This window comes from Garra rufa, chromosome 12 (genome assembly GCF_049309525.1).
Source record: "Garra rufa chromosome 12, GarRuf1.0, whole genome shotgun sequence".
In the NCBI taxonomy this organism is placed as follows: domain Eukaryota; kingdom Metazoa; phylum Chordata; class Actinopteri; order Cypriniformes; family Cyprinidae; genus Garra; species Garra rufa.
Window position 1 is genome coordinate 11983899 of NC_133372.1, and position 13116 is coordinate 11997014.

At 37.7% G+C, this 13116-nt stretch overlaps 1 protein-coding gene across 3 annotated transcripts in view; it reads right to left on the reverse strand.

Annotated features, from left to right (window-relative positions):
• Positions 1 to 201: 201 nt before the first annotated feature.
• tanc1a (tetratricopeptide repeat, ankyrin repeat and coiled-coil containing 1a) overlaps positions 202 to 13116 on the reverse strand; it is a 91754-nt gene continuing 78839 nt past the window's right edge. For 2 of the 3 annotated variants that reach the window (XM_073851815.1, XM_073851817.1), the window contains 11 exons: positions 12380 to 12544; positions 11981 to 12062; positions 11569 to 11702; positions 11333 to 11456; positions 9253 to 9428; positions 9039 to 9171; positions 6742 to 6771; positions 6566 to 6657; positions 5737 to 5883; positions 4934 to 5034; positions 202 to 2138 (listed from right to left, as the gene is read on the reverse strand). In XM_073851815.1, the coding sequence (XP_073707916.1) occupies positions 953 to 2138; positions 4934 to 5034; positions 5737 to 5883; positions 6566 to 6657; positions 6742 to 6771; positions 9039 to 9171; positions 9253 to 9428; positions 11333 to 11456; positions 11569 to 11702; positions 11981 to 12062; positions 12380 to 12544 (2370 nt within the window). In that variant the 3' untranslated portion in view covers positions 202 to 952. The remainder of the gene's footprint in view (positions 2139 to 4933; positions 5035 to 5736; positions 5884 to 6565; positions 6658 to 6741; positions 6772 to 9038; positions 9172 to 9252; positions 9429 to 11332; positions 11457 to 11568; positions 11703 to 11980; positions 12063 to 12379; positions 12545 to 13116) is intronic. The other variant, XM_073851816.1, reaches the window with a different exon arrangement.

Genomic DNA, 13116 nt, shown 5'->3' on the forward strand with positions numbered 1-13116 from the left:
TATTAAGAGTACAGCCTTCATATTATTATTTCTTACTATGTAAAACGTTTTAAAAATAGCAGCAATCTACTGAATGCATCTGTATGATAAATGCTACATTTAAACAGTAAGGATTGGCTCTCATTATAGTCATTTTTTTCTTATAATTGTGCAGTAACAGTCACTTTATGACTTAAAAATAAGAGAAATTTAATAACTAAATAAGTCTTAAACTGGGGTTTATTGTATATGTTGCTGAAATATTCAAATACAATACGCAACAGCCCTATACATGAAATTAATTGCAAATAATGTACATACGAAATAACATCTATGTCCTCATAGATACCTGAAATATGATTCACCATAACATGCATGTAAACCTGGTCTCCTTTATACAGTTCAGGTCAATCTCACAATCATAGTGGTATTTCATAATATATAGCTGTGCAAAAATAACTAATATATAAAATATAATATTGTTTTAATCAGACAACCAAGCCATAAATAAATTAGTCCAAACAGTGAGTAGTTCATGAAGAAATACAACACGCTTTTCCTCAAACACACACACGCACACAAACAAATAAACATCACTCAAACAGGAAATGCTTTTGAATACACACAGGACCGGTCCACAATCCTACTGTAAGAGACAGTGTTTCATCTCGGTAGACGTCCTATGCCCTTACTGAAGTCTAAAGTCAGGTCAGGTATCTTAATAGATTATTAATAAATCATCTGTATCATATCTCAGCTCTTTTAATGTGCAGATGCAGCGTTGCGCATTTAAAATGTGCTTAAATACCTCGGAAGCTGTAGTTGTAAACAGAAATGCAAGGCAATCTTTTACTCATGTTCACTGGAGCACTCACACAAAATGCTATGAATTTAGTCTTCAAAACAGACTCAAAGTTGAAAATCAAGGCTCCTATATTAATAATTTGTGCTTAATGTAAAATAAAGTTTGTAGCTACACATTGGACTCAATAAAGGAGCGTTTCGGTTTAATGGAACTGATCAGGATGGGGTTGTCCCGGGCCAGGCTGGCCTGCTTGTGCTTAGTGTCGTTGTAGTGCTGCTGGAGGGGGTTACTGTCCTTGTATCCGGGACCAGGATGAAACTTGTCTGGGTGAAACTCAGGCATATGTGTGCTGTTATGGATGGGCTCATGATAAGCGCTTGTTTTAGCGTATTGGAGGTCACCGGATGAGTGTGTGTTCATGACAACCCCTACATTGTGACCTACGAGCCCTTCTGGTACAAGTCCTTGCCAGCCATAACCGGCCACCAGATTGCCATGTTGACTTTGCTGCTGCTGGAAACGTGCAGTCTTGTCAATGACGCCCATAAAGGGGCGTGGCTTATGGTCAGATTGCCTAGCGTCGGCACTTGCCACAGAATTGCGCATGCGGCTGGTATCCGCAAGGTTTGCGCTGGAGGAGCTGGATACTCTTACACTGCTGCTCCTGCAGAATTCCCCCCTTGGCTCGATGCTGCCTTCGGCCTTCTCTGCATGACCAAACTGAGCACTGCCCTCTCTGGTCCCACCAAGCGGACCCCTCTCAACGCTGCCAATGTCAATGCAGGGCCCTGCTCGAAGCGAGGTCGGCCGGTGGCGGCTCGGCATGGGGCTGGACCCGGCACTCTGGGGCGTCCTGCCCTCAGTGTGAAGCGAGCTGCTGTATTCTCGGTTTTTCATGCTTTGAGCTTGTCTGGATGGAAGACGCCTGTGGGCGGCCCGTCCGGAGGCAGCCGAGGAGACGGCGGACTGGGCTTCGGATATCGCCAGGCCTAGAGAATCAGGCAAGGTGCGGCTTTGATGCCAGCTCTCCTTCCTCTTCTCCTGCCTGGAGGATTCTTGCTCTCGCCGCTCCTCCTCCTCATCTGCCTGCAACATGTTTATGCTGAGGCTGTCTGGGCTTTTTTCCAAACTCTCAATGTCCTGGTCATCATCGTCGTCGTCGTCATCTGCTTCTTCCTCATCGTTGTCTTCTTCATGGTGTGAGGGGTTGCCATGAGAGGTTGGGTGTTTGGAACCCTGTCGCTGCAGGTGTTGGCATTCTTCCTCCACACGTGCCAGTAGACGTCTGATCTCTCTGTTACTAGGGCACAGACGTGCCGCTTCATAAAGATCAGCCAGCGCAGCTGCAAACTGCCTGAGAGAGTGGAAAGCATGGAAACTGGTAAGCATTAAATCATTATTATAAACTATTAGCAGAAAGTGGTATAGAAATATGCTCTCTCTCTTTGAACCTAGTAAGCCTCACTGTCTGCTTCCTACACAGGAAGCAGCCTACGTAAACAGGATCTTGAACCACAATGGAACTTTAATAATGACTAATTTAAGACTCTTCACAGGCAGCAGCTTTGAAGCAACTGGTCTGACATCAGTGGTTTAATCATAATTTTATGAAGCTGCAAGAATACTTTACTCAATTCTTCTCCTCTGCATTACCCTAGTGCCACTTTGGAGAGTATCATGTCGCATGAGTATCTTTCCTTGCATGTAAACAATGCATGCTGCTGATGTAGAGCACGCGTGAGCTGTGCTTTGTTTACCTTTAGAGCAAACGTGTATGCGTCGTGATACTCTCCAAAATGACTTTAGGCTGATGCAGAGGAGAAGAATTGTTGAATAAAGTTCTTTTATTTTTTTCGCACAATAATTTCTTGTAGCTTCATAAAACTATGATTGAACCACTGATGTCACAGACTATTTTGTCGATTTTTTTAGTTCCTTTCAGGGCCTTGAACATGGAAGGAGCTTTGCTGTCCATGGAGGGTCAGAGAGCTCTTGGATTTCATCAGAAATATCCTAATTTGTGTTCCGAAGATGAACTAAGGTCTTACAGGTTTGGAACAACATGAGCGTGAGTAATTAATGACAATTCTTTTAGGTGAACTATCCCTTTAACAATTATACAGTATATTATAACAGCCAACATTGGCAAGCAGAGAAGTAATTACTAGCATGTGAGCAATAGTTTAATGGTCTGTTAACACGCATTAAGTATCTTTTTAAAAGGTCAGCACTTGTTTTTCCAAACCCTAACCCAGGATTAAAAGAGGAATTTAATGCAAGCTCAGACAGAGACGTCTTTATTAATTTACTTTGTACTGTTTAGAAAGTAGACTTTGTGGAAGAAAGTAATAAATAATTTGGAATGTTGTTATAGGAGTAAAAAACAAACAAACATTGCTTTCACAAAGATTGTCGTAATGTGTTTTTTGAGGTTAAAATGGGAGTTCAAATTAGAAGGGAAAATCATTTAGAGAAGAGAAGGTAGAGAAGGTTTTCTGTTGGATTTCGCTATTGCAGTAGGGCGCCAGTACTATTTAAAAATAAAAGGGCCTCGTTCATTAAACACGAGCAGAACAAATTTGTGCGTAAATCGTTCATAACGTCATAAATATTTCAAACCATTAGTTGGTACGAACGGAATGTACAGGCAAACTTTTGATGCTTACCTTTAACAAAACTTTACAAGTTCATTTAATTAATTAATTAATTCACTCAATTAATTAAACGTTTTACCTATTTTTAGGAGCTGCTAATATGTCACGTCTTTTGTGCGCTCAAGTATTTCAAATGTAAACGCGTGGCATGCATGCTCATAATGGAGCAACGCGGCTCGTTTTTTCCAGGCGCGTTGCATCAAGATAAAAACATCTCAACTTCTCAGGAAACTGCACACACACCACAGGTCATGTGACAAGAATCAACCAATCAGCTTCATCCTTTCCCGTAACAACATTGAAAGCTCAGCCAAGATGGGGGAACAGCTGATCAATATTACTGATGTCTCTAGGAAACTACTTGGAGATTTTTTTTCCCTAATATTAAACCATTGACTATAACCATTCAGCATTACAGTATAATTGAGAGCTATCAATTTTAAAATTCATTACTTTATATAATAAATACCTTCTAATTTAAGTGAACCTCAAACAATCTTCACCTAAACCAATTATTTAACAGTGCCCTTCAGCAAGTAGGAAATTTACAGAAATTGAATAAACTTATCAAACACTAAATACTAAATTAAATATAAATGAATCCTTAAAGCTACAAAGTTATTAATTACATCTATTTTTGTTCTTTAATAGACAGCACTGCAGCAGAGTTATTAGGTTATTTGACTGCTACTACTTTAAGAGCTTCCACTTCTAAATGAAGTGCGGATCTGACACGCATGTTCGTAGTTTCATTCGCACTTTGATATGAAATGATATAGGCTACATTTGTGCGTGCAATTGAAGTGTGCATGCTACAAGGATAATATAATGGCTGACATATGCCGTGACAACATCTCATCTGATCGCAGTTCACGGTTGTTCTCCTGAAGCTCCCTCATCACCTGTACCTTTCCTACGCTTGTTTGAGTAGCATCTGGTGCTGAAGTGAAGTTGGAGTGCACTTCTGAAGAGTCTTGTTTAATGTGGTCGTAAAGACGCTGTGCAACTAAATAAACACACTTCTTGTCAAGAAAAAAAAAAAAGACAAACAGCAGTTGTGTGTTTCCTGCAATAAATATTATTATCGCATTTAAACTGGGAAAATTAATTTTGACAGCACTAAAATATGCGCAAGTTTCATGAATCAGGCCCAATCTTTTTACAATGAATAATTTAAGGCTAACCTTAAAGTTACAATAACCTACAAAATTGCTTTATTAAACATTTTATTCAAAAAGCACACATAAACATGAGCAGTCCGTGACTAATTTAATTACTTAGTCTAAATTCAGTGCATGAATCAGAACAGTGACTCCTGTATTGCATTTTGTCCAATTTCCCAGTTAGTACAAACTAAATTATTAAAACTCATTTTGTGCTGTATGTTTGGTTTTGCGTGCAAACAGCAAGAGCAACCAAAGTAATTCTCTCTTATCAGAATCAATTCACATTCAGAACAGCATGAAGGTTTCAAACCAGCATGAAGATTCTTTACCTGCTACTCCTTTTGGCTCTGGCACGTGCATAAAATGCCTCATAGGACTTAGGCTTGAGCTCGAGAGCCTTGGTGGCAAACTCCTCAGCCATGCCAAAATCCTGTCAAGAACAATTGTGAAAGATAAAAAAGAGAGAATTTGAGTGACAGGAAGTGAGGACCATTTATCATCATGCAAGTTTAGCGCTTTCTCCTAACTAGACCCATGAGAGTGGTCAGTGCTACCACGACAGCACAGTTAGTGATGTGTGCATACCAAGGGGCTGAATTTACTTTCTCACACTCTACCTCAGTCCTTAATTCTGCTCTGGTGCATGAAACTGTAATGGGGAGACTCTCGTTGAAATTCTGTCCTTGAGTCTAAGGTCAGAGTTTCGATGAGGAGCCATAACTGTCAGCCCTAATGATGCACTTTAAATGTTTAATAGTGGCAGATCCTATTAAAATAACCATTAGAACTTCAGGATGCCTGTGTAATTAGGAAACACGTAGCAGGACACATAGCGACTCTCTCTTTATCTCTCTCTCACATTCACACAATCTGCTGCCTAATTGCACTCAAAACACTTCTACGAACAGCCTGTGAGGATCATCTCCTGAACCTAGACAAACCATTACAATTATCCTAGAGGAGAAAATGAGATGTGCATGTGATCAATATAAAATGCCTATAGCCATTTAATATACTTAATTCTGTTTGTTAAGGCATATAGAGATGTAGTGTCATCATACAGTTGTTAGGGATGTTATTAAAGCCTTTAACCTCTAGCCACTGTAGTTATGCTTATACTTGTGTGACATACATTGGTTTTGCGGCGGCAGCGGGACAGGTTGAGATACAGGGAAACCCGGAGCTCCCTAAATGCCTTCAGGTCTTCCCCGAAACCTTCCCTCGGAAACTTCCTCAGAGCATACTGATATCTCTGAGCGGCTTCCTTCATCTTCCCTTTCTGAGAAAGAAGGAATACATGGAAAAGAAACGCATTTCAGAATTTCAGACAGCCTCAAAACATCTTCTTTGAAATTTACTGATTATAGATTAAATGTGGTATTTGTTGTAAGAACACAGTAATGGCTCTTCAATACCATGGTTAGATCAATGCAGTTGTGGTTTATGTAAAGCAAACCTAGCATTTGTTACTACAAATAGTAGCCTAAACACACTTCACAGTCATTTTAAAAATAATATATACAGTATGTGACTCTGGACCACAAAACCAGTCTTAAGTAGCACGCGTATATTTGTAGCAATAGCCAAAAATACATTGTATGGGTCAAAATTATAGTTTTTTATGCCAAAAATCATTAGGATATTAAGTAAAGATCATTTTGTAAGTTTCCTACCATAAATAAATCAAAACATAATTTTTGGTTTGTAATATGCATTTCTATGAACTTCATTTGGACAACTTTAAAGGCGATTTTTTTCAATATTTAGATTTTTTTTGCATCCTCGGATTCCTGATTTTCAAATATTGTCCTAACATCAATGTAAAGCTTATTTATTCAGCTTTCAGATAAAGTAAAAATCTCAATTAAAAAAATTGACCGTTATGACTGGTTTTGTGGTCCAGGGTCAGGAAACTGTACATTTCCTGAAAATTATACTTTTCCCTTTTTAGATCAACAGACCTTATAAAGCAGGTTTCCCTCTTCCATGAGTCTCTGCAGAAGTATGATGAGGATGTCGGGTTTGGAGGTGGCCATAGCCCAGGCAGCGTTACCTTCAAGAGAGAAAGAGAGACATCAGTCCTGACAGTCAATAACACACAGAGCGACTCAGAGTATGACTTTCCTAATGCTTGTACCTGATCGTTCATAAGGAGATGTTCTGTAGCCTTTAGCAGTGATAGTGACAGCAGAACAGAAAGAAAGAAAAAGAAAAAAAGAGAAATAAAGCATAAAGAACAAATGCAAGGGAAACTGAAGAAGAACAGATGTGCATTGGAATTTGAAAGAAATATAAACTACCATTCAAAATTTGGGGTTGGTACAAAAAAATACAGTAAAAACAGTAATATTCTAAAATGTTTTTGCACACGGTCTTGTTTTTTAATATTACTTAAAATATATTTATTCCTGTGATGGTAAATCTGGATTTTCAGCAGACAATTCTCCAGTCTTCAGTGTCACATGATCCTTTAGAAACCTATTCTTATGCTGAATTGGTTTTCAGAAAACATTACATATTATTATCACTATTAAAAGAGTTGTGCTGCTTAATAGATTGGTGGATAAAGTGTTTTTTTAGAGACTCTTTTTTTAAAGACAATTTAAAACATTTATCTATATTTATATTTATTTATATTTTACTAACCCCAAACCTTTTGGTAGTATATATACTGAAGGAATTAAGTTAAGTGATAAGGTATGAGAAACTGTGACTAAATTCACAATATACCCCACCAGTTAGAAGTTTTTGAACAGTAAGATTTTTAATGTTTTTTAAAGAAGTCTCTTCTGCTCACCAAGCCTGCATTTATTTGATCCTAAGCACAGCTAAAACAGTACAATATTTTTACTATTTAAAATAACTGTTTACTATTTGAATATATTTTAAAGTGTAATTTATTTTTTAGCATCATTACTCCAGTCACATGATCCTTCAGAAATCATTCTAATTTGCTGCTAAAAAAAAACATTTATTATTATTATGTTCAACAGCTGAGTAGAATTTTTTCAGGTTTCTTTGATGAATAAAAAGTTCAGAAGAACAGCATTTACCTGAAATAGAAATATTTTGTAACATTTTAAATGTCTTTAACAATACTTAATAAATAAAAGTATTAATTTCTAGAGTTTCTTTCCCAAAAATAAAAAAATATATATACTGAACATAAGCTTTAAAATGGCATAGTGTATAATGTTTATAAATAAATACAGACTTGGTGAGCAGAAGAGGCTTTAAAAAAAGATATATATGTTAAAAACCTTACTGTCCAAAAACCTTTGATTGGTAGGTAGTGTAGCAGCATAGCCTTGAGTGCAGTTATAAAATAATTGCTACATAAAATCAGCTTCAAAACACTATGCAAACAAGTTTCATAAAACATATCTATCATGTGTCATCCTTCTACTAAACCATATATTTCATAACATGTAATCTATGGCTAATAGTTACAGCTACTAGGCAAACTGGTGCTTTAATTTCAGAACCGCTGAAATGTTGTATCAACCAATCAGCATCCAGGACTATAACTGTCTGTTTTATGATAGTGAAATAAATGTCAGAAATGCGACTTTAGGCTTACTTTAGGAGAACTACACAATAGGATAAAATAATTTATTGGCAGATTTTCTAAAACAGAAAACCTCTTGAGATGGTTTGGATGAGAGTTTGACATCTAAAAAAATGGAAACTAGATTTTTTTTTGCTTGTTCAGCAGTATTATTTGTATAGCAAAGGGAAATGAGCTAGCAAAAAACTGCAGACCTCTATATTGCTCCTTTCTAGTGGCTAACTGGAAATATCAGTTAATGCTAATTTAAAACGGGTTATTTTTCAGTGGTTATGGAGCTTGCTCACAAAAGTGGGAGGTTTTTCTTTTCTCCAATCCACACAGTAGTTTTTCTGAACCATGTCTAGTATGTAGACAAGACAAATCGCGCCACAATGTCATTAAAATGCATCTGGCAAAGTCATTGCCATCATCAGCCTCAGACTGGCAGAGACATTGGCCGTTTCAGATGTAATTAGACGTTTTTAAACTGGAGGGGGAATATGTTCTCCTAAGGTCTGCACTCTGTGACTTTGAGTAGAAAGCCGAGTGGACTTCGCTATAAAAGTCTTTGCCCTGACGCAGAGTGTGAACGACAGTCCCATACATCACCAGCGTCCTACTTAACTGCGGGCTAACAGTCCTGCACGGCTCTTCCGTGAATATGGCCTAGTTTCAATTGCATTTAGGACTCAGCAAAGGAACGCTGTGCTTTTACTCTCTCCAAGAAAAGGGGAGAACAAATGGAACTCGCTACATTCTAGATTTAGAATGGACAAGCCCCTCCTGAGAACCTGACTGTGGCGATCTAGATTCTAGAGGACGGCACATGAACCCAGGAGAGATATAAAAGAATGTGTGTCATGATGTTCTGAGGTGAGACTCACCCAGTTTAGCCCCTTTCTTCAGCAGAGTGACCACGACCGAGGTGTTTCTGCTACCGATGGCCCGGTCCAGTGGTCTCATGCCACTGTAGTCCATGTGTTCAATCGCCGCTCCGCACTCAACCAGGTAATGTACCTGAAACAGATTTCTCAGATATGGACTTGGCATAATACTAAGATAAAAGTGTGCACACAGAGAAAGGTTATCTCAGCTTACTATGTCTGCATCCCCATAGAAAGCAGCCAGGTCCAGCGGAGTGCGCCCATGCTTATCCGTGTGGTCAATCTGAGCTCCCCTCTCCACCAGAAACTCCACCACTTTCTTCTGGCCTTTCAAACATGCCCACCCAAGCGGGGTCAGACCTTCTTTATCCACTGCTGTCATATTTGCTCCTACAATAAAAACACAATCCATGTGGACTTTATTTGATAGAAAAACAGACAGTGGAACAGTGGAAACATCACATGACCTTAAGCAGCCCTTACATTTACAAAAAATCATTAAAGATTTCACAGCAAAAACACGTGTGTTCACCCTAAAATGAAAATTCTCTGAATAATTATTCACCCTTATGTCATTCCAAACCAGACTTCGATCATCTTCTGAACACAAATTAAGATATTATTAATGGAATCCGAGAGCTTTATGACCCTACATAGACAGCAATGCAACTGACATGTTCAAGACCCAGAAAGGTATTGAGGACATGGTTAATATAGTCCATGTGACATCAGTGGTTTAAATGTAATGTTATAAAGCTATGAAAATACATTGTGTGCAAAGAAAACAACTTTATTCAACAATTTCTTCTCTTCTGTGTCAGTCTTCAATGCGTGTCCATGGGAGTTTCATGATGCATATGTGTGGTGCTGCTTACAAAGCAGCCGGTGTTCTGACATAAAACGTCTATCTCACAAAACAAAAATTTACAGATAATGTACTCACCCCCTTGTCATCCAAGATCTTCATTCTTCATTCATAAAGAAATTATGTTTTTTGAGGAAAACATTTCAGGGATATAGTGGACTTCTATGGTGCCCCGAGTTTGAACTTCCCAAATGCTGTTTAAATGCGACTTCAAATGATTCCAAACGCGTTTGTAAACGATCCCAGCCGAGGAAGAAGAGTTTTATCTAGCGAGACGATTGTTTTTTTGTTTTGTTTTTTATTACAATTTATATACTTTTTAACCTCAAATGCTCGTCTTGTCTTGCTCTGCCTGAACTTTTTTCCTGGTTCAAGACAATAAAACAGGTAGGTCGCAAAACTCCCAACTCATTTTCTCCCTCAACTTCAAAATCGTCCTACATCACGGTTTTAGCTTTTTTGTTAAGGGTGTTTGATAATCTTTGCATGTTCACTTTGCAAACACTGGGTTGGTACTTCTGCAGTGATGTAGGATGATTTTTAAATTATTTTTGAAGTTGAGGGTGAAAATAAGATGGGAGTTTTTCCCTAACTGCCTTGAACTGGAATTTTTTTTTTTTTGCTAGATAAGATCCTTCTTCCTCAGCTGGGATTGTTTACAATCACATTTCAGTTTTTTTTGGAGCTGCATTTAAACTGCATTTTGAAAGTTCAAACTCGGGGCACAATAGAAGTCCACTATGTGGAAAAAATTCCTGAAATATTTTCCTCAAACATTATTTTTTTTCATGACTGAAGAAAGAAAGACATGAACATCTTGGATGACAAGGGGGTGAAAACATTATCTGTACATTTTTGTTCTGGAAGTAAACTTCTCAAGGATAGGGAAAAAATTTGTCCACTCTGTCAAAATCCTCATGTTTACAAAGACAGTTTTATGTACAGTGTGCGCAGTGCATCCAGGTTCTACCACCAGGTGAACACACGGCAAAGACTGACACAGAGAAGAAGAAATTGTTGAATAAAGTCACTATTTGAGTTTTCTTTGCCCACAAAAAGTATTATCGTAGTTTCATAAAATTATGGTTGAACTACTGATGTCACATGGACTATTTTAACAATGTCTTTACTACCTTTCTGGACCTTGAAGTTGCCTACCTCAGTTGCACTGCCATCTATGCAGGGTCAGAAAGCTCTCAGATTTAATCAGAAATATCTTAATTTGTGTTCAGAAGATGAACAAAGGTCTTACGCATTTGGAACGACAAAAAAGATGAGTAATTAATGACAGAATTTTCATTTTTAGGGTGAACTAACCCCTCAAAGTTGGACATTTTACATTCTTACTAAAAGGAAATTAAATATCAAATATGATACAGTAAACTTTTTAGGGCTAAGCTAGATAAGGACATGAGTAACGATTGCTGACCCTGTGCAAGCAAGAAGTCCACGGTCTCCAGGTGTCCCTCGCTTGCAGCTACCATCAGTAGGGAGCGACCATGTTTATCACCGCAATTCACATCTGCACCCCGCTGCAGAAACAACTCTGCTATCTAGAAGAGGGAAGAGAGAAGGAAAGAAAGTCAAAGAGATGTCAATGTAAAATGTCTTTTTTTTTTTTTTTATAAATAAAATGTTTGTTTTCAACGTAATAAAGGGTCTTACCTGTGTGTGTCCATGTCGCACTGCATTAAAGATGGGTGCCACCCCTCTGCGGTTAACTTGTGTTACACTGGCACCTTGATCCAGCAGAAAAGCACACCCCTCTAGTTTGCCCCGGCCAGCAGCAGAGGTTAGAGCTAGAGAAGATACATTATGCATGCTCAAAATGATGATCTAAGCAATGCGAATATGCCTACTATACTACACAGTATGCCAAAAATCAGAGTATTTAAAAAACAGCAGGCAAAAAGTATGACCTACTGCTTCTGCTGTAATGTTTACATGTCAGTTATCCAAGTAATTGCATAATGACTTATAATGGTTTTACACTAAGACATTAATTCAAAAGACTGCACTTTGAGTACAAAATAAAAGTATGATAATAAATGCAGTGTAATATGGTGTATTTACAAACCTGTTTCACCCCACAATGTATCATGACCATCAATCTGCACTGAAAATTCATCATTGTTCAATGTAAGCATCCTTTTTACCACCTGTAAATACACATTATTAAGATAATGATACAAGGTAGTATGTATTCAATATTTAGTTTCTAACCTAGCTTTACTTCAGGAAAAATGCAGAATAATGAGAAAACCTCTAAATCGAACAAAAACTCCACAAAAAATAAATATGTCGTATTTTTTATCTATTCATGTTTAATCTATAGCGGACTAATTCTGAAAAACTTCATATGAAAACAACAGTCTATGGTATGTGCCTATTTTGATAGCTAAATGTGGGAATGTGTTTGGTAGCAGTGTGTTGTGTGTATGGGGTATTTTGTGTGTAGTAAGCTTGTATTTAGTACCTGTGTGTGTCCCATGCTGGAAGCAGCTATCAGTGCCTGCTGCAGTGCCTTGTTTTTGAGGTCTGAACTCCACTCCTGCTCCAGAAGATACTGCACAATCTCAGCATGACCCCGCAGAGCGGCATGAACCAGTGCACACTGACCACTCTTATCAGCATGATCCACCTAACGCACATAACAAATGCTTATTTATACAGTTTTACTTACAAACCTGCACTGAAACAGAACACATTAATAATAATAAAATAAATGTTTTTCCTAATTACTTTCAGCCTTTTGAGCAGTAATTATTAAGTTTGTCGTACTGTATTGTTAAAGCTGTCTTATTATTGACAAGGTGCTGTTAATAATTGAGCAGTAAGGTTCCTGCAGTTCATCTGTAATACTTGCAGAAGGTAAAACTGAGGAGGAACAATATGGAACACCTTGTACACTATACAGTACACTGTGTGCAAAAATGATTTAAAAATGTAACAATATAAACTTTTTAGTTTAGAAAGTTACCAAACCCCAAAATAACTGCACTCTCTTTTGAGTTCAATTTGACTGACATTTACTTACTCAGGACTGTCTTACTGTTAGAACATTTTCACTCATTATAACAAAACAACAGAATAAAATCTTTTTTTTCATAATGATGCATTTCTTATTACTATATGGGGGCTTTCACTGTATCATTTTTGATGCGCACCCAGTTGCATTTGATTAAAAATAATAAAAAACTAATTACAAGCAAC